Here is a 23,929-nt window from a genome sequence, read left to right on the forward strand (position 1 = left end):
TTAGAAATGCTGATATAGACGTCACTTGGAATGTTAAATATTTTGGAGGTTTTATACCCAAGGCCCTTCAGGTGTGATGAAATAATGTCCTCTCTCAGCTTTTGTGGAAGCTCCTTTGTCTTTCTTATGATTGTAACACACCTCGAATTCCTGAAATACTTGAACTAGCACTTTTTCCCCATTTGTTTTATGTGTATATTTAAAATAATAATATAAATATAATATAAAATAATAAAACATCAATTTAAAAAAAAACCCTGAACAGCTTTAGGTTGATGGTATCCTAAGTCTGTAACTCAGTGAACCAGTGTAAATGTGTTAATCGATAGAGACTTAAAAGCAATGTTGCAAGTTACTCTGGATAAGAACGTCTGCCAAATGCTGTGAATGTAAATGGAAATTAATACCTTTATGGGTGAGGTTTACATATACATCCCTGCTGAAGCAAATGAAGGATAATTATAGAGTTCCGAAAAGGCTTACTTATGTTTTAACTCCACTTTATCTCATAAAAACTCAGAAATTGTTAAAAACAACACTATTACACAGGAGTTGAATAATTGTGACATAGCTATGTTAACAAAATATCCTGTTACACACAAATACTACATGCATTTAGTGTTGATTTTATGCATCACTCAATTTATAAAGAAGACATCATCCAAAGCAGAATCTTGCTCTTTGAAAAAAACTTGAATTGATAAATTTTTAGGGTGGCTGAATACTCATGATTTGCAACTAATTGAACTGCACTAATATTTCTGAATAGACCGATTTATTTAAGTGATACAGTGTGAACAGTTACTCCTCTATACCAGTAATTGTTGTGACGAAAACATTTTACGTCTTGGCGTCATGGCGTCACGCAAAACACGGAAATGAGCCCTGTTCGTTGCAATTTGGTGGTTAAAATGGCTGAGTAGTGAAGGAACTCCGGGTTTCAATAAAAAAAATTAAATAAATTGTCAGTTAATTTTTAAAAGGCAGTGAAGGAACAGGGCTGTGTAGCGGTGTAATCGTGTTGAGGGTGTTTTTACACAGCGGGGACTCCGCACCGGATCACTATGTCCCTGTTCCAGTCGGCTCTGGGCTTTCTGGCCGGTACCGGTTCCGCCGCCGCCAGCCGAGACCAGCACGACTTCGTGGGTCAGGTGGTGGAACTCGGAGACACCAAACTCCGTATCAAGAGGGTCATAGCTGAGGGTGAGGAGTTTTAGCCGTGTGTTATGTTGGGGTTTAGTATGAATAGTCAGCTAGACTTATTAACGCTAATGCTAGCGCTAATGCTAACTCTGGTTTAACCGGTTAGCTGCTCCAAACCAGCACGACTCATATTTCTTTATTAACATTGGACAGTCTAAACGATTGGACACTGACGACTCAATTAAAATTCTCAATTAGTGTTCACTAACGTGAGGTAAAGGGTGAACCTGCTTATGTTTGCTAACTTGTGGAGCTATTTGCTAACCCTGCTAGTGTGATGACGCGGTTAATGAGTCACCTGATACCTGGCCGCACGCTAATGATGCAGAAATGTCACGGTGGAAAACAGACTCCACACTTACAGCCTTTATGATATGGAGATTTTTATTGGGTGTAAAGATCTTAGTGCATTGTTATTATGTGTTTAAATCCTGACGTGTGTGTTTATACGTCCTAATAAAACCGCAGAAAATCTACACTACAGCAGCAGTAACGGTTTGTGTTAAAGCACACGCGTGATATCTGACCGTTTGATAATTACCTCCAAACCTATATCTCTGTCCACCTCTGTCGGTGTGTGTCTGTCGGTGTGTGTGTGTCTGTCGGTCGGTGTGTGTGTGTGTCTGTCGGTGTGTGTGTGTCTGTCGGTCGGTGTGTGTGTGTGTCTGTCGGTCAGTGTGTGTGTGTGTCTGTCGGTGTGTGTGTGTGTGTCTGTCGGTGTGTGTGTGTCTGTCGGTGTGGGTGTGTGTCTGTCGGTGTGGGTGTGTGTCTGTCGGTGTGGGTGTGTGTCTGTCGGTGTGTGTGTGTCTGTCGGTGTGGGTGTGTGTCTGTCGGTGTGGGTGTGTGTCTGTCGGTGTGGGTGTGTGTCTGTCGGTGTGGGTGTGTGTCTGTCGGTGTGGGTGTGTGTCTGTCGGTGTGGGTGTGTCTGTCGGTGGGTGGGTGTCTGTCGGTGGGTGGGTGTCTGTCGGTGGGTGGGTGTCTGTCGGTGGGTGGGTGTCTGTCGGTGGGTGGGTGTCTGTCGGTGGGTGGGTGTGTGTGTCTGTCGGTGGGTGGGTGTGTGTGTCTGTCGGTGGGTGGGTGTGTGTGTCTGTCGGTGGGTGGGTGTGTGTGTCTGTCGGTGGGTGGGTGTGTGTGTCTGTCGGTGGGTGGGTGTGTGTCTGTCGGTGGGTGGGTGTGTGTGTGTCTGTCGGTGGGTGGGTGTGTCGGTGGGTGGGTGTGTCTGTCGGTGGGTGTGTGTGTGTGTCGGATGGGTGTGTGTGTGTCGGTGGGTGTGTGTGTGTGTGTGTGTCTCTGTCGGTGTGTGTGTGTGTGTCTCTGTCGGTGTGTGTGTGTGTGTCTCTGTCGGTGTGTGTGTGTGTCTCTGTCGGTGTGTGTGTGTGTGTCTCTGTCGGTGTGTGTGTGTGTGTGTCTCTGTCGGTGTGTGTGTGTGTGTGTCTCTGTCGGTGTGTGTGTGTGTCTGTCGGTGGGTGTGTGTCTGTCGGTGGGTGTGTGTGTCTGTCGGTGGGTGTGTGTGTGTGTCTGTCGGTGGGTGTGTGTGTGTCTGTCGGTGGGTGTGTGTGTGTCTGTCGGTGGGTGTGTGTGTGTCTGTCGGTGGGTGGGTGGGTGTGTGTGTGTCTGTCGGTGGGTGTGTGGGTGTGTGTGTGTCTGTCGGTGGGTGGGTGGGTGTGTGTGTGTCTGTCGGTGGGTGGGTGGGTGGGTGTGTGTGTCTGTCGGTTTGTCTGTCGGTGGGTGGGTGAGTGTGTGTCTGTCGGTGGGTGGGTGAGTGTGTGTCTGTCGGTGGGTGGGTGAGTGTGTGTCTGTCGGTGGGTGGGTGAGTGTGTGTCTGTCGGTGGGTGAGTGTGTGTCTGTCGGTGGGTGGGTGTGTGTGTCTGTCGGTGGGTGTGTGTGTGTCTGTCGGTGGGTGGGTGGGTGGGTGTGTGTGTCTGTCGGTTTGTCTGTCGGTGGGTGGGTGAGTGTGTGTCTGTCGGTGGGTGGGTGAGTGTGTGTCTGTCGGTGGGTGGGTGAGTGTGTGTCTGTCGGTGGGTGGGTGAGTGTGTGTCTGTCGGTGGGTGAGTGTGTGTCTGTCGGTGGGTGGGTGTGTGTGTCTGTCGGTGGGTGGGTGGGTGTGTGTGTGTCTGTCGGTGTGTGTGTGTGTCTGTCGGTGGGTGGGTGGGTGTGTGTGTGTCTGTCGGTGGGTGGGTGTGTGTGTGTCTGTCGGTGTGTGTGGGTGTGTGTGTGTCTGTCGGTGTGTGTGTGTGTCTGTCGGTGTGTGTGGGTGTGTGTGTGTCTGTGGGTGTGTGTCTGTGTGTCTGTCGGTGTGTGTGGGTGTGTGTCTGTGTGTCTGTCGGTGTGTGTGGGTGTGTATGTGTCTGTCGGTGTGTGTGGGTGTGTATGTGTCTGTCGGTGTGTGTGTCTGTCGGTGTGTGTGTGTCTGTCGGTGTGTGTGTGTCTGTCGGTGTGTGTGTGTCTGTCGGTGTGTGTGTGTCTGTCGGTGTGTGTGTGTCTGTCGGTGTGTGTGTGTCTGTCGGTGTGTGTGTGTCTGTCGGTGTGTGTGTGTCTGTCGGTGTGTGTGTGTCTGTCGGTGTGTGTGTGTCTGTGGGTGGGTGTGTGTGTGTGTGTCTGTCGGTGGGTGGGTGTGTGTGTGTGTGTCTGTCGGTGGGTGGGTGGGTGTGTGTGTGTCTGTCGGTGGGTGGGTGTGTATGTGTCTGTCGGTGTGTGTGGGTGTGTATGTGTCTGTCGGTGTGTGGGTGTGTATGTGTCTGTCGGTGTGTGGGTGTGTATGTGTCTGTCGGTGTGTGTGGGTGTGTATGTGTCTGTCGGTGTGTGTGGGTGTGTATGTGTCTGTCGGTGTGTGTGTCTGTCGGGGCGTGTGTGTCTGTCGGGGCGTGTGTGTCTGTCGGGGCGTGTGTGTCTGTCGGGGCGTGTGTCTGTCGGGGCGTGTGTCTGTCGGGGCGTGTGTCTGTCGGGGCGTGTGTCTGTCGGGGTGTGTGTGTCTGTCGGGGTGTGTGTGTCTGTCGGGGTGTGTGTGTCTGTCGGGGTGTGTGTGTCTGTCGGGGTGTGTGTGTCTGTCGGGGTGTGTGTGTCTGTCGGGGTGTGTGTGTCTGTCGGGGTGTGTGTGTCTGTCGGGGTGTGTGTATCGGGGTGTGTCTGTCGGTGTGTCTGTCGGGGTGTGTGTCGGTGTGTGTGTGTCGGGGTGTGTGTGTGTGTGTGTGTGTGTCGGGGGGTGTGTGTGCGTCTGTCTGTGTGTGTGTCTGTGTGTGTGTGTCTGTCTGTCTGTGTGTGTGTGTGTCTGTGTGTGTGTCTGTCTGTGTGTGTCTGTCTGTCTGTCTGTGTCTGTCTGTGTGCGCGTGTGTCTGTCGGTGTGTGCGCGTGTGTCTGTGTCTGTCGGGGTGTGTGCGTGTCGGGGTGTGTGCGTTTCGGGGTGTGTCGGGGTGTGTGTGTGTGTCGGGGTGTGTGTGTGTGTCGGGTTTTGTGTGTGTCGGGTTTTGTGTGTGTCGGGGTGTGTGTGTGTCGGGGTGTGTGTGTGTCGGGTTGTGTCTGTGTGTGTGTGTCTGTGTGTCTGTCTGTCTGTGTGTGTGTGTGTGTGTGTGTCTGTCTGTCTCTGCACACCTCTCTCTCTCTCTCTCTCTGTCTCTGTTCACCAATCTTTCACCCTGTCCATCAGTATGTGTACAGTGTTTGCTCTGTGTGTGTGTGTGTGTGTGTAAGGAGTTCTTTCTGTGTTTGAGATGAGTGTGTGAGTTTCTTGCTGTGCTCTCTGTTTACATGTGGGTGTGTGTCTGTCGGTGGGTGGGTGTGTATGTGTCTGTCGGTGGGTGGGTGTGTATGTGTCTGTCGGTGGGTGGGTGTGTATGTGTCTGTCGGTGGGTGGGTGTGTATGTGTCTGTCGGTGGGTGGGTGTGTATGTGTCTGTCGGTGGGTGGGTGTGTATGTGTCTGTCGGTGTGGGTGGGTGTGTGTCTGTCGGTGTGTGGGTGTGTGTCTGTCGGTGTGTGTGTCTGTCGGTGTGTGTGTGCGTGTGTCTGTCGGTGTGTGTGTGCGTGTGTCTGTCGGTGTGTGTGTGCGCGTGTCTGTCGGTGTGTGTGTGCGCGTGTCTGTCGGTGTGTGTGTGCGCGTGTCTGTCGGTGTGTGTGTGCGGGTGTCTGTCGGTGTGTGTGTGCGCGTGTCTGTCGGTGTGTGTGTGCGCGTGTCTGTCGGTGTGTGTGTGCGCGTGTCTGTCGGTGTGGGTGTGCGCGTGTGTCTGTGTCTGTCGGGGTGTGTGCGTGTCGGGGTGTGTCGGGGTGTGTGTGTCGGGTTGTCTGTGTGTGTGTCTGTCTGTGTGTGTCTGTCTGTCTGTCTGTCTGTCTCTGCACACCTCTCTCTCTCTCTCTGTCTCTGTTCACCAATCTTTCACCCTGTCCATCAGTATGTGTACAGTGTTTGCTCTGTGTGTGTGTGTGTGTAAGGAGTTCTTTCTGTGTTTGAGATGAGTGTGTGAGTTTCTTGCTGTGCTCTCTGTTTACATGACTGAGTGTGTTCTCGAACAGAGAACGGTTTGTCACGTAACACACATACACACACATATACTCACACACACACACTTCCTTCTCCTTTGTGGTTGTGTATAGGCCCGCTTTGTTTAAATGTGTGTCTGTGTGCTCACCTGTAACAAGAAACTTTAGGGACTCTTGATTCAGCTATTCATTTACTTGTTGCTATGGTTACGACCTGGTTCGTGTGTGTCTCTCTCTTTGTCCTCAGTCTTGCAGTATTTTAGTGTGTGAAGATGCAGTGCAGGTGTTGTGTGTATGTGTTTAGTGTGTTGGTTTTTAACTAACACCCTGATAACACCACCCCTGTATATACACGTTCATACACGCACACTCACTCACTCGTGTACAATTTGTAAATTTTTTACATTTATGAATGAATGAATCACAGTAATCATATTTTACAGTGATGTATTCATTCATTAGTTAACTATAAAAATGAATAATTGTATTTCTCTCCGTGTGTGTGAGAGAGAGAGAGAGCGCGTCTCATTGTTCTGTGGATGAAGGTTCTTTCCAAAACATTAGCATTCTTCTTTAAACCAAGCATGTGCAATAAGATCTTTTCTATAGTTTTATTTTGTCTGTGGTTTTATTTTTTAATCTTCTTATTCTGGTGTTCTTATCTAGCTATTATTTATTTCTATGCCCCCCACACCCCCTCTATAAAGTTTGTCTGTCATCTGTGAAAATTCAGTAAATACAGTCAGTCTATCTGTACACACTGCTTGAACACTTCATTTTTGTATATTTAACATACTCAGTGTTAATGGTGTGTGTGTGTGTGTGTGTGTGTGTGTGTGTAGGTGGCTTTGCATTTGTGTATGAAGCTCAGGACCTGGGTAATGGCAGAGACTATGCTCTTAAGGTACACAAGAATTGCTTTTATAAACACAATAGCTACACTAAATATTATTTTCTCTTACTCTCTCTCACCCCCCCCCCCCACACACACACACAGGCATTCAATCCCCCTTCCTTACAATTCATAGAGATCTCAATCTTTCAGCTCTGTGTATGCATGTGTGTGTGTGATTGTGATAACAGAAACACTCACTGTTTCTCTCTTTTTTCTCTCACACACAAACACTCTGATCATATAATACATACCAAATAATCACAGAGGTTTAGAGGTTCACTGGTTGTAACTGTGTGTGTGTCCATGTGCTTGCACATACAGAGACTTTTGTCCAATGAGGAGGAGAAGAACAAGGCCATCATCCAGGAAGTGTGCTTTATGGTAAACTATCATCCACATGCTGAATAATTTAACGCTACTTTTTATAGAGTTATGTAAATTATGAAGGCCTCTGTGTGTGTCTGTCTGTGTGTGTGTCTGTCTCTGTGTGTGTGTCTGTCTGTGTGTGTGTCTGTCTGTGTGTGTGTCTGTCTGTGTGTGTGTGTCTGTCTGTGTGTGTGTGTGTGTCTGTCTGTGTGTGTGTGTGTCTGTCTGTCTGTGTGTGTGTGTGTCTGTCTGCCTGTGTGTGTGTCTGTGCGTGTGTGTCTGTGTGTGTGTGTGTGTCTGTGTGTTTGCACGCAGAAAAAGCTGTCTGGTCATCCCAATGTGGTTCAGTTCTGCTCTGCAGCATCCATCAGTAAAGAGGAGTCTGACACAGGCCAGGCTGAATTTCTCATCCTCACTGAGCTTTGTAAAGGTACACACACACACACACACACACACACACACACACACAGAACACGGCCTGTTGAGCCTGTAGCACCCACTTCCTGTTTCCTGTTTCCATTTCCTGTAGGTCAGCTGGTGGACTTTGTGAAGAAGGTGGAGCTGAAGGGAGCTATGTCATGTGACACTGTGCTGAAGATCTTCTACCAATCATGTCGTGCTGTTCAGCACATGCACAAACAGAAACCACCAATCATACACCGGGACTTGAAGGTGAGGCTCCGCCTCCTTTAGCTCTGCACCATTTTGTTTTGATTTTCATAAATCTCACAAAAGGCCATTCAGCTACCTGTAGTTGTTTCAGAAAAGTGACTGTATATTCACTATACACCACACACTGATTAGCCATAACATTACCTCCTGACAGGTGACACGAGTAACACTGATCATTATGGTGTCACCTGTCAGAGGTGTGGTGTATTAGGCAGCAAGTGAATAGTCAGTTCTTAAAGCTCCAAAGTTATGTGTTGGAAACAGGAAAAATGTGCGAGTAAGAATCTGACGGATTCAACGAGGGCCACATTGTAAGGTCAAGACGAGTGTCTCAGAGCTGCTTTTAAACAGCAGATCTTATGGAGTGTTCACATTATGCTGGGGTTAGAAACTACCAAAAGAGCTCCAAGGCAGGTCAAGAATATGACAAAGTGTCTCTGTGTGCGTGTGTCTCTGTGTGCGTGTGTCTCTGTGCGCGCGTGTGTCTCTGTGCGCGCGTGTGTCTCTGTACGCGCGTGTGTCTCTGTGCGCGCGTGTGTCTCTGTGCGCGCGTGTGTCTCTGTGTGTCTGCGTATGTGTGTGTGTCAGATTGAGAATCTGTTGATTAGCCAGCAGGGGACGATAAAGCTGTGTGACTTTGGCAGCGCCACCACCGTCACCCACTACCCAGACTACAGCTGGAGCGCACACAAAAGGTCCATGGTGGAGGATGAGGTAACACACTCACACTTACACAGTGTGTTTTATTACTGCTGCTACAAAAAGATTATTATTCAGCTCTTGGTTTTATTGGGAAAAAGTTCCAAAATCTTAATATAAACTCTTAAAGATGGTCACCTTTACTGTTATGACCTTATTCCTGTTCCCCAACATAGACTGCATTCTGGGTACATTAGTTGACCTCTGATCTTTTGCAGTGCATTATGTGTTAGCTGCTATTTGTGTGTAAATGTCTGTTCACTGTAGAGGTGTGTGTGTTTGAGTCATCATAAGAAGACAGTATAATGGTAATGAGACACAGCACATTTAGGTCACCTGTGTTCTGTATCATGAGAGAGAGAAGAGTTTGCCTTTGTCATCTTATTAAATTACACAGTTGTGTGTTTAGTTCTGAGTGATTGTGTCTCTGTTACATTTCCTGACCAGAGTCCAGCGTAATTACATTAGTCCAGTCCATTACTCTAATCACTGTTTGTTAGTAAACAGTAACTATGTCATCAGACCAGACTTGTTTGTGTGTGTGTGTGTGTGTGTGTGTGTCCAGATCACCAGAAACACAACTCCAGCCTACAGGACCCCGGAGATGATTGACCTCTATTCCAACTTCCCCATCAATGACAAACAGGACATATGGGTGAGTTTTGGTGTGTTTGCTAGCTGTCTTCTTTAGACCAGTTTCCCTTCACAGTCCCACTGTAACCAGTAAGACCAGTCTGCTCTCCTCTGTAAAAGTGCCCTTTTACAAACAGTTGGACTGTAATGGCAATGTAATCTATCAGATTGCAGTATCTTTTAATGTGTTAACCAATCAGACTGCAGAATCTCTGATGTGTTAACCAATCAGACTGCAGTATCTCTGATGTGTTAACCAATCAGACAGCATTTCCCATAGCTATGAAAAGTTTGAAAAATTAAAAAGCTAAACTTAAAAATCTAAGTGTGTGTGTGAACATGTCCTCTTTGTGTCCCTCCCCAGGCTCTGGGCTGTATCTTGTACCTGCTGTGTTTTAAGCAGCACCCGTTTGAGGATGGAGCAAAACTCAGCATTGTTAATGGCAAATACAGCCTTCCAGAGAACGAGAACCGCTACACTGTCTTCCACCAGCTCATCCGTCAGTACCTGTCGGTCTGTCTGTCTTTCTATCTGACTGACTGTGTTGATTGTAATGTGTGTGTGTGTGTGTGTGTGTGTGTGTGTGTGTGTAGGCTCCATGTTGAAGGTGAACCCTGAGGAACGCCTATCCATTAGTGAGCTGGTCAATCAGCTGCAGGAAATTGCAGCCGCCCGTAACGTCAACCCCAAATCTCCTATCACTGAGGTAACCAGCTAGAAAGAAAGAATTAAATACTGCTTTGTTCCTCCTTCGCACACCTCTCCTCTCTTTATATTTACGTTATTATCTCTGTCCATCTACATATTTCAAATTACTCCACGTTTTGTTTCTCTCTGTATTCCTGATGGTGTAGATTGAGAGAGTGATGGATTCTGGGAGACAGGGATGAGTAAGATGGAGCTGGTGTGTGCTAAATGAGGCTTTATTGGGGAAACAAGCTCCTCATTTAGATAGACACACACAAACACACACGTCAGAGGAGCTTTTCAGTCTCTCTCTCTATCAGCTGTGTCTCTGTGTGGATGTGCTTCTCACACTGCATACGAGTGTGTGTGTGCTTTAGGTTGATGTGATTAAGAGTGATTATGTGATGTAGGTAAGTCCGGGTGTTAGCTCCGGATTAAAGACACAGCTAGAGACAGAATCAAATAAAGTGTACTGTTCTTATCACTGATGTTTTCTTCCTCATCTCTCTCTACATACTGTTTATGATAAACATGTTGCTTTTGGTGTAAGTCAGTGTGAACATCAGACATGTGCATAGTGGACAAATGTGTGTGATGGAGAGAGAGAGCACATGTGAGCGTGGGGGAGTGTGTGTGTGTGTGTGTGTGTGTGTGTGTGAGAGAGTGAGAGTCTGTCGTGTCTTCTAGTCAGCACTTGATCTCATGAGCATCTGCGTCCTCTCCTCTCTAGCACACACTGTTTAGTCTCGATGAATGTGTTGAGTGTGTACGAGTGTGTGAGGCGCTTCTCTAACGGTTATGTCCCTCTGCAGCTGCTGGAACAGAACGGAGGATTCGGCAGCAACGCTGCACCACCACAAACACACACCAACAACACACACCCTGCAGGTAAGGAGCCCATCTATCTGTGTGTGTGTGTTTTTCAGAATAGCAGCATATTTGTGTATGTCTGTGTATCTGTTTCTGTTTGTCCATATGTTTTTGGTTCATTGTCTGTGTCCATGTATCTACACATGTATATGTGTATCTATTTGTGTAATGTGTCTATTTTTTTTTCTTTTTTTATTCTGTGTATTTTCTTTTTGTCCACTGTTGGTTTACTCTGTGTGTGTGTGTGTGTGTGTGTGACAAGTGTTATCATGTAGTCTAACAGTAAGGCTGAAGATTTATTTTGCGATATACTTAAAAGGATTAACTGTCTGCGCGCACACACACACACACACACACACACACACACACACACACACACAGTGTCACCTCACAAGAAGTATTTTGGTCCTGAAACAGAGCTCTGTTGTAAAAATTTCAGTTCCTCTGTGTGTGTGTGTGTGTAGGTGTGTATGGCACTGATCCTGACCAGGGGATGGGAGGCTTTTTGGACATCCTTAAAGGAGGAACAGAGCGATTCCTCACCAACATCAAAGACACATCCTCTAAAGTCATTCAGTCTGTGGCCAGGTGAGAGAGACACACGTGCACACACACACACACACACACACACACAGAGAAAGAGAACCCAGACAGACATTAGATCACTTGGAGAGAAGGATGATGATGAAGGTTTAATTTTAAACACCAGACTTTCCTGTGCCTGCATGGGCTTACATCTGCTTTCTCTCTCTTTCGCACACACACACTTACTTAAATTAAGGAAGTGAGAGTTTTGTCATTGACGACACTGAGACTTTTTCCAAGACAACGTTGTTTTAAATTTTTAATCCATTTAATTTACTCCTCACACACATGCACACACACAATGAGCCATGTAGTGACACACGATTAAATGTTGCGGTAGAACACTAGAGCACTTAACATTCTAGAACACCGGCGCTCTAGAATACACATTCCGGCCTGAAAGTGTTGGAGTTTTGAGGATCTAGAATGCTGCACGGTTGCAGGATTCTTGTCTTATTGTATGACAGAAAATGGTCATCCTCTGAGACTGAGAAGGTTCTCAAACCCACTCTGGAGTGCATTAAGCCATAGTAAGGTCCAAACTGTGTGATTTCTGATTGATGGTTTTGTTTGAGTTTTATTTTTTGTTCATTATTTCTGTTGATTCTGTTTTCTAAATGTTATGTTGTGGTTGTGTAACTCCGCCCACCGCATGCAGCTCCAGGTAACTATTGGTTTTCTCTGTGGTCTGTCTGTGTGTGTGTGTGTGTGTGTGTATGTGAGAGAGAGAGAGAGAGAGAGAGAGAGAAATGTTTGTGCTCTCCTTCCCTCACAATTTTATACTTTTCCTGGCTTGCTTATAGAACATTGTGTATGCTTGTAGTAGATTTGCTGCTGTTCTTTTAGCTATTAATGTGATGTGTGTTTATCCCGTTATGTATTACTCTAACCCCCTGCTGATGTTTTCCCCAGAGTGACCGTTTCTCATCCTGTATGTTGTGATCATGCTGTAACGTAGCTATGACACACAGGAGGGAATTTTATCCTGCATAAAGCCGTAGTTCACGAGTGTATAATGTTTACTTTCTCAGTGAACCATGCAGTTAGACTTGGAGATCTAAAATAGTGTGTGATGATCTATCTGCTTTTGGTGATGCTGCATGATGTGATGCTGAGCTCGAGGTTCTGAATAGGATTTCCATGCTAAGGGGATGCTTCCTTTGGGCTTTTATTATTTTTTTTTTCTATTTCCAGCAATGTTCCTTATTAATTATTAGTTATTACATGGTGAGTTAATGCTATTTTTAGCTGAACAGATCTCCACACATCAGAAGAACCTGCTAGAGGTTAAAAAGGTGATTTTATAACCAGAAGATGGTGATATTGTAAGTTTGAGTATGTGATCTAAGTGTGTGTGTGTGTTCTAGTTATGCTAAAGGAGACCTGGATGTGTCCTACATCACCTCCAGAATAGCAGGTGAGAGGTCACCATAACGCATGCTGTAACACATGCAGTAATGTGTTCTGTATTAGCACTAAATAACTCCACTGAATAACACCGTAATTTATACTCTCATCATGTTGGTTAACATCATCGTGTGTGTGTACACAGTCATGTCATTTCCAGCTGAAGGGGTGGAGTCAGCCATTAAGAACAACATCGAAGACGTGCGTCTGTATCTAGACTCTCGGCACGCCGGTCACTACGCTGTGTATAACCTGTCCAGACGCTCTTACAGACCGACCCGCTTCCATAACCGGGTCAGTCATACACACACACACACACACACCCGTACATGAGATGTACCTGTGTGGCTACTTAAGTGTACTCATGTACATATATGATTGTGTGTAGGTATGGGAGTGTGGCTGGCAGGTAAGGCGTGCTCCCACTCTGACCAGTCTGTACAGTGTGTGTAAGAACATGCACCAGTGGCTCAAACAGGACCAAAGAAACGTCTGCATCGTACACTGCTTAGTATGTACACACAGACACACACACATTATTTGACACTGCTATTCCACTGTCAGAATCTACACAATGGAGCTTAGGGAGAGAAGAAGAGGGTAACTGTGAGTGTGTGTGTGTGTTTGTGTGCAGGACGGGCGTGCGGTGTCAGCTGTAGCAGTGTGCTCGTTCCTGTGTTTCTGTCGTCTCTTCTCCACAGCCGAGGCTGCAGTCTACATGTTCAGCATGAAGCGCTGTCCACCGGGTATCACACCCTCACACAAGAGGTAACACACACACACACACACCAGCTACACCCTCTGAGGTTGGCTGACTGGAAATAAAACAGCAGAAGATGAAAACCCCATAAATGATTACTAAGTTATTTATTAGTCGTTTTAAAGATTGAACCTTAACCTGATTGCACACACAGTTCTTCCCGTGTGTGTGTGGTGGTGGTTGGTGTTTCGGTTGGTGTTTCCTGCTGCAGTGTGTAGCTCCGTGTTCTCTGGCCCTCAGGCTGAGTTCTGTGTAAGTGTGTGGTTTTTCTCTGGCACTGAGGGAGAGCGAGAGCGAGAGAGACTAAAATAAGTGTAGTTTGCAAAATTATTTACAAGTATAAATGTTGAGTGTGTCGGTTTTGACCCCATTAATGTGAGAACTCTACATTAGCTCTGGTGTAATCTGTTACCATCAGAAACCTGTGTGCAGATGAAGGGTCACATGACCTCATTATAATACACCTGTTCCTAGAAGAACATGCCTAAACACACAGTATCCTGAAGAACAAGGAGCACTCGAGAGGAGATCTTTAGAACAAAACCCAGAGTGAAACTTTTCCTAAAGTTATTTCACAAAATTTGAACCTCCTGCAGAGTGAGGACTCGTTACTGTGACTCAAAAAACAAACCCCAAGGAGGTGATTAGTCTGAAATACCAGCACTTGTAAATCAGTTGGAGAGAGCAACATTTCACATCCACACAGGAGAATTAAAGCATGTGCAAGATGGACTTGATTAACTATGTAGAATTCATCAGTATCATTTTTACTGAAAAGTATGTTTTGTTTTGTTGTTGTTTTTGTTTTTATTTGGTCAGAATTAAAAAGTAAAATTGTACTGAAAAATGTTTTATTTTGAAAATGTGATTTTAGGACGCTTATTCTTATAATTAAGACATTATTAATTTTTTATCGTGGGAATTAGAAAACATCTTACGTGACCCTGTGCTTTATCGGCGTGTGGCGCCCCCTGCTGGTTCACTCACTCTACTGCATTATTGTGTTTGTGTTTATTTCTTATGCTTTTAGGAGTTGTTTGGTTTCTTCATCCCATTCACACATCAACACGTGTGGTGTGCAGGATTATTCTGTGTACAGTGTGGTGATTGTTTATTACAGGAGAATAATATTCCTGGTCATATATCGAAAAGTTTATTATAGTAGCCGTGTTTGGGAACATATATTAAATGTTGACTGGTTACAGCAGGTTTCTAACAGGTTTATGGTTTGTGAGCTAGTGCTGCAGGTGGTGTAAGTGACCGATTCTTACTGGATGTCTCTCGTAGCTGAAATCATCAATAGATAATTACTGTTAGATCTTTTTCTAAAAGAAGTAAACAGGCTGGAGCAGTGTTGGGTTTTTTCCACCCAGGGTCCACTGTGTAAATACCTCATGGAGTACTGACTCCATGTACATGTGTATGACTGATTATTGCTTGATTTCAGGTACATTGAGTACATGTGTGACATGATGGCAGAGGAGCCCATAATCCCCCACAGCAAGCCCATAATGCTCCACTCCATCGTCATGACGCCCGTGCCTCTTTTCAACAAGCAGAGAAACGGCTGCCGGCCCTTCTGTGAGGTCTACGTGGGAGACGAGAGAGTCGCCACCACCTCACAAGAATATGACCGGATGAGGTGGGTCACATGACCGACAACTTGCTGTTTCTTGTCATGTAAACCCCCCCCCCCCCCCTTGTTCGAACTTCAGCTGAGAGAAGATTAATTATCAGTGATTATTAACGGTGATGAAATTGTGTGTGTGTGTACACAGGGACTTTAAGATGGAAGATGGCCGAGCTGAGATTCCCCTCAATGTGTTGGTGCAAGGAGACGTGCTGATTGTCATCTACCATGCACGTGCCACACTTGGAGGACGCCTTCAAGCCAAGGTACACACACACAGACATGCGCACACAGTATTCTTTTGAGTGAATTTATTCTCTGTGTTTTGCGTGTGTGGGATGTTGATACATTTTGGGGTGTGTTCTGTGTAGATGGCCTCCATGAAGATGTTCCAGATTCAGTTCCACACTGGTTTTGTGCCTCGAAATGCCACAACCGTCAAATTCGCCAAGTGAGTGAGGGACAGAGCTGATCTCAGACCAGAGACTCGTTTATTGTTGTGTGTGTTTGTGTGTGTGCAAATCAGAATCAGCTGTAGAGATGGAATGAATTAAGTATTATAATAGTGCATAAATGAAGTGTAATAACAGGTGTGTCATCTGTCTTTTTACAGGTATGATCTAGATGCATGTGACATCCAGGAGAAATACCCTGACCTCTTCCAAGTCAACCTGGACGTGGAGGTAGAGCCTCGTGATCGCCCTGCCCACAAGAATCCACCCTGGGAGAACTTCTCCACTAAAGGCCTCAATCCCAAGATCCTGTTCTCCAGCCGAGACGAGCAGCAAGAGATCCTGACTAAATTCGGTGAGAAAGTCAGCCTCCAGTGTGTGTTTTTCAGAGGATTGGTGGTGTTAGTTAAGTTTCATGAGTTCCTCAGATCTGACAAAATTCTAAGCTCAGGAAGTCGTGTGTGCTGTCATTAAGTCTACAGTCTCTGATTTGTCTGAAACATATCTGTATGTTCTCTTTCTGTAGGGAAGCCAGAGCTTCCTCGACAGCCTGGTTCTACAGCGTTCTATGACTCGGGCTGTACAGAGCCAGATCACTCTCCTGAGGAACAGAACGCAGACTCTCCCTCACCTCCCAGCACCAGCACAGACTCCAACGCTAACAACTTCTTCCAGACACTGGACTGGGAGGGTACGCTCTGCTCTCACCTTCATCTCTTTGTATTAATAAAACTTCACATCCCGGTGATCGCCGAACGCCACTGGAATAATGCACAGTAAATCAGTAAAGAGAATGCAGCGTTATGCTTTTTTGTTTCTAGATCAAGTATTTTACCAAAAATGATCATTTTACCTTCCAGAAAGCATTCAGCGTCAGTGTCCTTGGAATAGCATGGGCGGAGTTTAAAGTGAAATTCAACCAATCACAGACTTTATCACCATTAACATTTCTTCTCCTAGCTCTTGGGCCTCCATACAGTGCCCAGCGTACAGTGCTGCTTTGGTTAAGTTAATGACCATAGTAATTTAGTAATTAGTAATCCAATGTACGAGTTTGTGATTGGCTCCTGAAATGTAACCTAAGCCCGGCCCTCACTGACACATTCACTTCTTTAAACCAGGATTTGGGATTTCCATTTCCTAGGAGAATAGATGTGGCACTTAACTCTTGTTGGTTGTGTTTTCCAGACATAGGCAGGCTGCACCATCACTCTGACGGTGTGCCTGGACCACTGGATGAGCAGGACGATCTGAGTGGTGTCGAATCAGGCGAGGAATCGGTCTCTTACTCCGCCCCTGCGGAGGGAACCATGTCACGTGATACGAGTGAACCTCTGTTTGAGGCAGAGTTCATGACTTCTGACCCCCAGCTTGACACTGAGGACCTGCTAGGCCTGAACTCTGACCCCTGCCCTTCTGCCATCACCCCAGAAACAGGAATGAAGACCTGCTCAAGTAACAGTGATTTGCTGAATGACCTGTTTGGCTCCGCCCCTGGCCCCTCCCATACAGGGGACACAGAGGACCTGTTTTTCAGCAACTCATCCAGCCAGCCTTCAGCTGCCCCCAACACAACTGCCACCACTTCTACTGCCCCTAAATGTATGACACTGCACCACCACTCAACTGTGTGTCCATACGGGTTCCACAGTGTTTTAGAACCGTAGCACTCAGGCTGTGATGTGTTTGGAAACTATAGTTAGCATCATTTTAGTAATTTTCTGCAAGTATATAATGCGTATTATTTCTCTGTCCCTCACCAGTGAATGACCTGTTTGACCCCTTTGGTGTGGGGTCAGGGGTCACAGGTGGATCAGACCTGTTTGGTGACCTACTTGGATCAGATGGCAGTGGTTTCAAAGCTCCACCTCCTGCCACCAATTCAAGTCTCTTTAACCTCAGTAAGAGAGAATATTCACTTATCACTCTCTACCTCTAATGTCACATGGCCTATTCCTGAAGCCTGATTGACTGAATTCTACAACGGTGTAAAGTTTGTCTAGAATGATTCTTGCTGATTTGGTGTTGGGTGTGTGTGTGTAAAATGGGTCAGTGTGTTAATCAGACTTGATCTAAATGCTAATTGGTGTAATTAAATAGATAAACTCACGGGGGATGTGCCTAAGATGACCTCATCAGCGAGTCAACCTGATTTATTGGGTGGCTGGGAAAGCTGGACCACTGGAGCCTCCAGCACGGCAGCTAGCATGTCTGCTAATGCTAAAAAAACCACCTTCACTGGTAACCAATCAACTGATCAGTTGAATAATCACACCATCAGCGCTGCTGTAGTTATAGTAGTGTGTATGTGTGATTATTTATATATATGTATATATATGAAATGTGTGTGCATGTGTCTTAGCTCCAGGTGTGTCCTCATCCTTCTCAAAGACCAAGTCTCAGAGCTTTGACCCCTTCGCTGACCTCGGGAACCTGGGTACCACTCTGCCAGGTCAGAATCTCTCTCTCTCTCTCTCTCTCTCTACCTCACACACACACAGTTAAACTTACTGTAAATTTCACGATTGTGTGTTTCAGGTTCCGGATTTAAAGCAGCGCCCCCTGCTGGAACATCAAAGAGCTCGAGTCAGTCACGGCGGCAGCAGCAGCAGCCTTCATCTCAACCTGCTAATAAACCCTGGGCACCTCCAAACTCTGTCCCTAAAACCAGCACCACCCAATCAGGAAAACCCAACTACAACCTCAACTTTAGTGTGATTGGAGGACGAGGGGAGCGAGGACTCAGGGGGCCAGGATTTGGTAAACACAAACACACAATCTCTCACACGTAAATACTGTACATGTACGCAATCCAAACTCCCCCAGGTGCTGCTACACAGGGATGCTGTGATATAGTGTGTGTGTGTGTGTGTGTGCGCGTGCAGGTCCAAAGCCCAAAGTGAAGGAGGATGATTTTGAAGATTTGCTATCCAATCAGGGATTTGGTTACAAACCTGATAAAAAGGGAGGGGCTCGCACCATTGCTGAGATGAGGAAGCAGGAAATGAGTAGAGATATGGATCCACTGAAACTACAGGTACATACACGCACAGAGGGGGCGGGAGAGTGAGAGCGAGTATGGTCTGTGGTTCTGCCATGTAATGTTTACTGTCAGTCTTGCTGAAGGAGTACTGACCTGTGTGTGTGTGTGTGTTAGATCTTAGACTGGATCGAGGGGAAGGAACGGAATATCCGCGCTCTGCTCTTCACGCTACACACAGTGCTGTGGGAGGGAGAGACACGCTGGAAACCTGTCAGCATGGCTGATCTGCTCACACCTGACCAGGTGAAGAAGTTCTACAGGAAAGCAGCCCTCATCGTCCATCCTGACAAGGTCAAACACACACTCTCTCTCACACACACACACACTCTCTCTCACACACACACACACAGGATCATCAGGGTCACATCTGGAAAAATGCACTAAATAAATGCCCAGCCTATCTGTTTAATGGTGTGTTCAGGGGGACATGTTGTAATGTGGACTGATTTAGTGGTCAAAAAATGGGACACAGGTTTTCCTCTATTTATGTTCATTTGATAATTGTGACACTGCTGGATTTTTTTTCTCCAAAAGTGGTGTACACAGCTGAGGAGTTTTTATCTCGAGTTCTATAGATGTAGGTTAGTATTTAGGCACGAGTGTGAAAGCAGCTAAGAAGAGCAGGAAGTTCTCATCAGTACACACTCGGGGCTGTCGCATCCTCACGCACCTCTTGTTGTTGTTGTCCAGGCGGCAGGGCAGCCGTACGAGCAGTACGCCAAGATGATCTTCATGGAGCTGAATGACGCCTGGTCAGAGTTCGAGAACCAAGGTTCTAAACCGCTGTTCTGAGTGACGGTACCACACAGGTCTCTCTCAGGAAACAGCGAGAGAGTGATGGAGAGATAGAGAGGAGCTTCTTCACACAGAAATCTGCTACAGAGAGAAAGAAACACACAACATGCCTTTAACAGACAGACAGACAGACAGACGACACCCATGAACGGACCGGTCTGTCTCGGTGAAAGTACAAACAGTTGAAAGAAATCCTTACCTGCTCTCACACCACGTGTGTGTGTGTGTGGGGTTAAGGGAACAGTGAAGGGATCAAGTCATTTATTTTTGTTTTGTTTTTTAATCTTAGTGTTCTTTCATCTTTTTCTGTTATTTATGTTACTCATTACTTTATCACTAATCAGTATATTGTCTTATCGCTGTGTGTGTTGGTCAGGTCTGTGTTGGTCAGGTCTGTGTCACTGTGTGTGAGCTGAAAGTTTATGAACAGCTTGGTTAGTCCTATTTATTGTTTGTGAGACTGTACACAGGCTGCTGATGTCACAGCTGAGGAAAGAAACATGGCGAAGACTGTGTGTGTAAAATCATTCCAAAGCATCTACAGACGTGAATGTGCTTTATAGAAAATTTCAGCTGGAATGTACCATAACTCTTCCTTAATACTTCTCTACTTTCATTTCTTCCTCATTTTTCAGGGACGCACAGATTCAAGGTCTGAAAAAAGTGGATTAAATTAAAAAAAGAAATACAACATTCTGATCTGCTCCCACTGTGTTTAATCCAGTAATCATTAATGATCATTAATATCAATTACCAGCACCACTATACAGTGAATCCACTTCAGAGCTCTCACCCAGCTGCGTCCCTTCTTTCTTATATTTTCCTTAAAAAAATGACCAAATGTAAAATATTAACCTGTATATCACATGAGGGTGTGTGTGTGTGCGAGAGAGAGAAAATGAAGCTTTTGATTAAGATCATGAAATGATTAGCTGGTATCTGATGACAGATTTTAACTCACTGGAGTGAAAGTATGTTTAGGATAAAAAACACAGTGATGCTGCTGAAGGACCTGTGCAGTATTTGTGGCATTGTAGAGGCTGAATCGTGCCCCTGCACATGCTGAGGAGGAGACGATGATGAATGGCACGTTAGATCAGTTACAGCTCAGTGTCTCACACACAGACACACTGAAACATGCTGGATTACTGAACGTGTATCTGTGTTAGAACACAGTAACTAACCAGCAGGGACACAGAGATAACCTGCCAGTTCATTTACCCTGGTCACTCTCTTATGAATGACTTACGTTACTGCACTCGTCTGTATTCAGCTGACTTCAGCTGGGAAAACCTCCAATCTTCATCACACTAGAAACCAGAAATGAAAGCTAAAAGCTTGTTGGGTACCTGCTGGTTAGCGTGAATCTTCAGCATCTTAAGATTTGAAGGAAATGTAGAATTTGATCAAACTGAATGTGATGATTGTCTCCGTGCTCATCAGAGTGTTCTTGTTCATTATCCTTCCATCCTTTGGAGGAACAGAACTCTAAAATAATGCTCTATTTTGCTAAAGGACATGCCTCTTTATTTTTTGTTTTTTCCCCCCCCAGATGTTCAATTCATTCAGGGCCTTAAACCCAAGTTTCCTGTTATTTTCTTAAATCAGTCTTACTAACGTCTGATTTACATGATTCACTTGTTCTTTTTGGACTGTATGAAAAATAAATCACAATCAACATTTTGCTCAGACTGAAGCGTTTTTACTGAAGCCGCACTCATTATGAATCAATATGAAGCTCACTAAACTTTCATCATGACAGCAGGCATCACCTCACAATCTACATTTGGAGTTCTGCGAAGCGTGTGTGTGTGTGTGTGTGTAAAGAGCCATGTGAATAAAACCGAAATCTCAGAATCCAAAAAGTGAGTGTAGTGACATGAGGAGCTCACCTGTAGACATCTCAAGCCTGTGCTCCTCTGAGCTCAAGATCACTGGCACCTTCTGTAGGCACAGAATCCTGTTTCATCTCTGGATCTGGAGGGAATTCAATCCGGTCTTCATTTTGTATTTAAATTTTTGAATCAAAGGATTCAAAGTGCGGATTTCCTACTTTGATAAGTACGTTTTAAACTCGTAAATCATTTCTTACGTTTTTTTTATGGTCCGAAATGAAAGTGAATGCGATGTTAAAAGTTTTCCTTTGTGACACTGTCGTCATGACATCCAGTCAGTGTATGAAGTTTGATGTAATCGGGCGACACTTCACCGCAGTGAGCGTTTGGATGGGTGAGGAAAAAAGTTGACGAAGAAAATAGAGTTTTCAAAGATGACTGGACGGAGATGTCTGTGTTCATTATGCCCCAAACCAGCAAGAAGCTGTTCTGCTTGATTTGTATTGAGACAGTTGGAGTTGTGAAGAGAGGAAATGTCAAATACCACTATGAAACAAAACAAACCAACATTTTGAATGGCAATATCCACAAAATACAGAGGTAAAGACAGTAAAACTATGACAGATAAAAGTCTTCATATGAATCAGCAAATAAGTTGCTTGTGAGAGCTCTGACAGCAAAAGTGAGCTACAGGAGCAGATGTCTGTGTCCTGAGTAGTGGGCAAAAACAAGAAGCCATTCTCTGATGCAGAGAGTTAAGGAGTGTTTAGTGTAGAAAGCCGAGACAGGACATTAGACAATCCCACTATCCAATGACACTTCAACCAGGAGGACAGAGGTACTTACCCGTGTTAAGGAGTTAACTAATGATATCAAACATGCACCCTGCCTTTCTCTTGTGGTGGATGAGCCAACACATGGCACAGACTAAGGCCAGCTGTGTCATACAGATGCTTAATGAAAGGAAACTGATGTCATGACTGTTGTGTCCATTGCTACTGATTGTGCTATAGCCATTATGTGGAAGGAGAAGGGAGCTGTTCAAGGTCTGATATAGGAGAACTCAGACCTGCTGATGTACCACTGTACAATACCAGTCCATGCTGTGTACTAGCCTTGGAAAAGGCTCTTCAGACATCATGGAAACCATTATGAAGCTTATCTTTATTATGAGCTCCTCTGGTCATCTTCTGCCCTTCAGCACAGTCTTCTGTGGGCATTTCTGACTGAGGTGAGAATTAATTTGACTTTTTACTTCTGTGTTTGTTTGTGGGTGCGTCAATGGGGGTATTATAAAATGGTCAACACACACACACTGCTTCAGAGCCAAAGCATTTAAATCTTTACAAATTTTAAATCAATGTGAAACTAAGGCATAAATTAATGCTCATACAGTGAAATGCTAAATATCTGTAAACCCACTGTAAACGCCTGACTATTGATATCAACCCTGAATTGTACATTTGCACTGATCACTGTGCACATCCTGCATTAGTGTTCTATCATGTTGCTCTTTTATTTCTATTTAATTGCTTATCTTTTTGTAAATCTTTATGCTTATACACATTTTTTATAAACTTTGTTTCTTATATTTATGCTTCTTCTAGATTATTACTATGCACCAACACCCCACTGACAATAAACCAGTTGAATAATTGTGCAACACAAAATGATCATGTATTAATTTCTCTCTCTCTCTCTCTCTCTCTCTCTCCCTCTCTCAAAAACTTATTCCTCTATAACAATGTCAGGTGCCTAAGTAAGGGAAGAGTCTTTGAGAGGTTTTGGGTCATCATGAAAGATTTGGAGATAATTTTGTCCCAGCAGAAGAATGTCAAAGCCAGACATTACTCGGATTTTCTGAGGAATGATGACAGCATGGAGCTTATGGCCTTTTTAGTGGACATGACATCTCATCTAAATGAACTGAATCTGAAGCTCCTAGGCCAAAGGAACAGTGTGTGTTCTGATGATCTGAAGGAGCAGTACAGTCCTCTGAAAGGCAGCTGGAGATCTTTAACAGTAACATCACAGGGCCACATATCCACTTTCCAACTCTTCTCCAGCAGATTAATGGTAACCACCATCATCACCATCTTTGCTTTTTGGAGATGCTAGCTGAAAATTTCAGGGAGTGCTTTGAGGGCTTCAATGTAGGCATACAAATGCTGCTCTGCTTTCCATCTTCATTCCTGGTCAAGATTGTTGAGGGGTTTTCAAAAGAAGCCAAGAGTATCTTCCCATGGGCATCTCTGCAGACTGAACTCATTGACTTGCATGAAGTGGACTGTGACACTGCACTATTCAGAGAGAGAGAGACAGAGAGAGACATAGACACAGACAGACAGACAGACAGAGACAGAGACAGACAGAGACAGACAGAGACAGAGAGAGACAGAGAGACAGACAGACAGACAGACAGAGAGACAGACAGACAGACAGAGAGAGAGACAGAGAGACAGACATGCATACAAGACCAACTAAGAGAGACAAACAGGTCTCAAGCCCGTAGGCAGGGGGGGTTCGGGAGGTTCGAACAGACCCCCCCCACTGCCAAAGGTCCAGAATTTAAGTCGTTTTTTTTTCATGTGATTATTGTCATCATTGTTTTAATCAATGCTTGTGACAAATATTCTGGGTTGTTGTTTCAAATTAATATGATACACAGGATGATCTAGGATTTTTCTGTAACAGGGGCCATTAAGGGGCCACATGTTACATTCAGGAGCCAAGTACAGGGTACATTCAAGCACAAAATTTATTCAGTACAGTGCAAATACGTTTCGGCAACATTCCTTTTTCAAACGCTCGAGTGCCGCCAATTATTTGGGGATTTTGCATCTGTGATTGTTGTTAAAAATTCTCCGCTTGCTCTTCTCGTCAACGGTTAATGGAATGGGGGCCAATCAGGGGCCAATCAGATTT

At 45.2% G+C, this 23,929-nt stretch overlaps 1 protein-coding gene across 2 annotated transcripts; it reads left to right on the forward strand.

Annotated features, from left to right (window-relative positions):
• Window positions 1-854: 854 nt before the first annotated feature.
• On the forward strand, window positions 855-20,853 carry gak (cyclin G associated kinase). 2 transcript variants are annotated; one of them, XM_060882562.1, is made up of 28 exons: window positions 855-1,203; window positions 6,517-6,578; window positions 6,891-6,950; window positions 7,251-7,365; window positions 7,465-7,607; window positions 8,196-8,321; window positions 8,872-8,961; window positions 9,304-9,439; window positions 9,534-9,646; window positions 10,440-10,515; window positions 10,962-11,085; window positions 12,450-12,499; window positions 12,635-12,783; window positions 12,878-13,000; window positions 13,124-13,257; window positions 14,697-14,891; window positions 15,028-15,145; window positions 15,251-15,330; window positions 15,493-15,686; window positions 15,858-16,022; window positions 16,520-16,933; window positions 17,095-17,232; window positions 17,432-17,572; window positions 17,694-17,783; window positions 17,870-18,091; window positions 18,217-18,368; window positions 18,489-18,665; window positions 19,065-20,853. In XM_060882562.1, the coding sequence occupies exons 1-28, from the start codon at window positions 1,065-1,067 to the stop codon at window positions 19,164-19,166; spliced, it is 3,828 nt and encodes a 1,275-aa protein (XP_060738545.1). In that variant the 5' UTR covers window positions 855-1,064; the 3' UTR covers window positions 19,167-20,853. The 2 variants fall into 2 exon arrangements, with proteins under 2 accessions (XP_060738545.1, XP_060738546.1); XM_060882563.1 differs by lacking the exon at window positions 17,432-17,572.
• Window positions 20,854-23,929: the final 3,076 nt, after the last annotated feature.

The sequence above is a fragment of the Tachysurus vachellii genome, chromosome 12 (genome assembly GCF_030014155.1).
Source record: "Tachysurus vachellii isolate PV-2020 chromosome 12, HZAU_Pvac_v1, whole genome shotgun sequence".
NCBI lineage: Eukaryota > Metazoa > Chordata > Actinopteri > Siluriformes > Bagridae > Tachysurus > Tachysurus vachellii.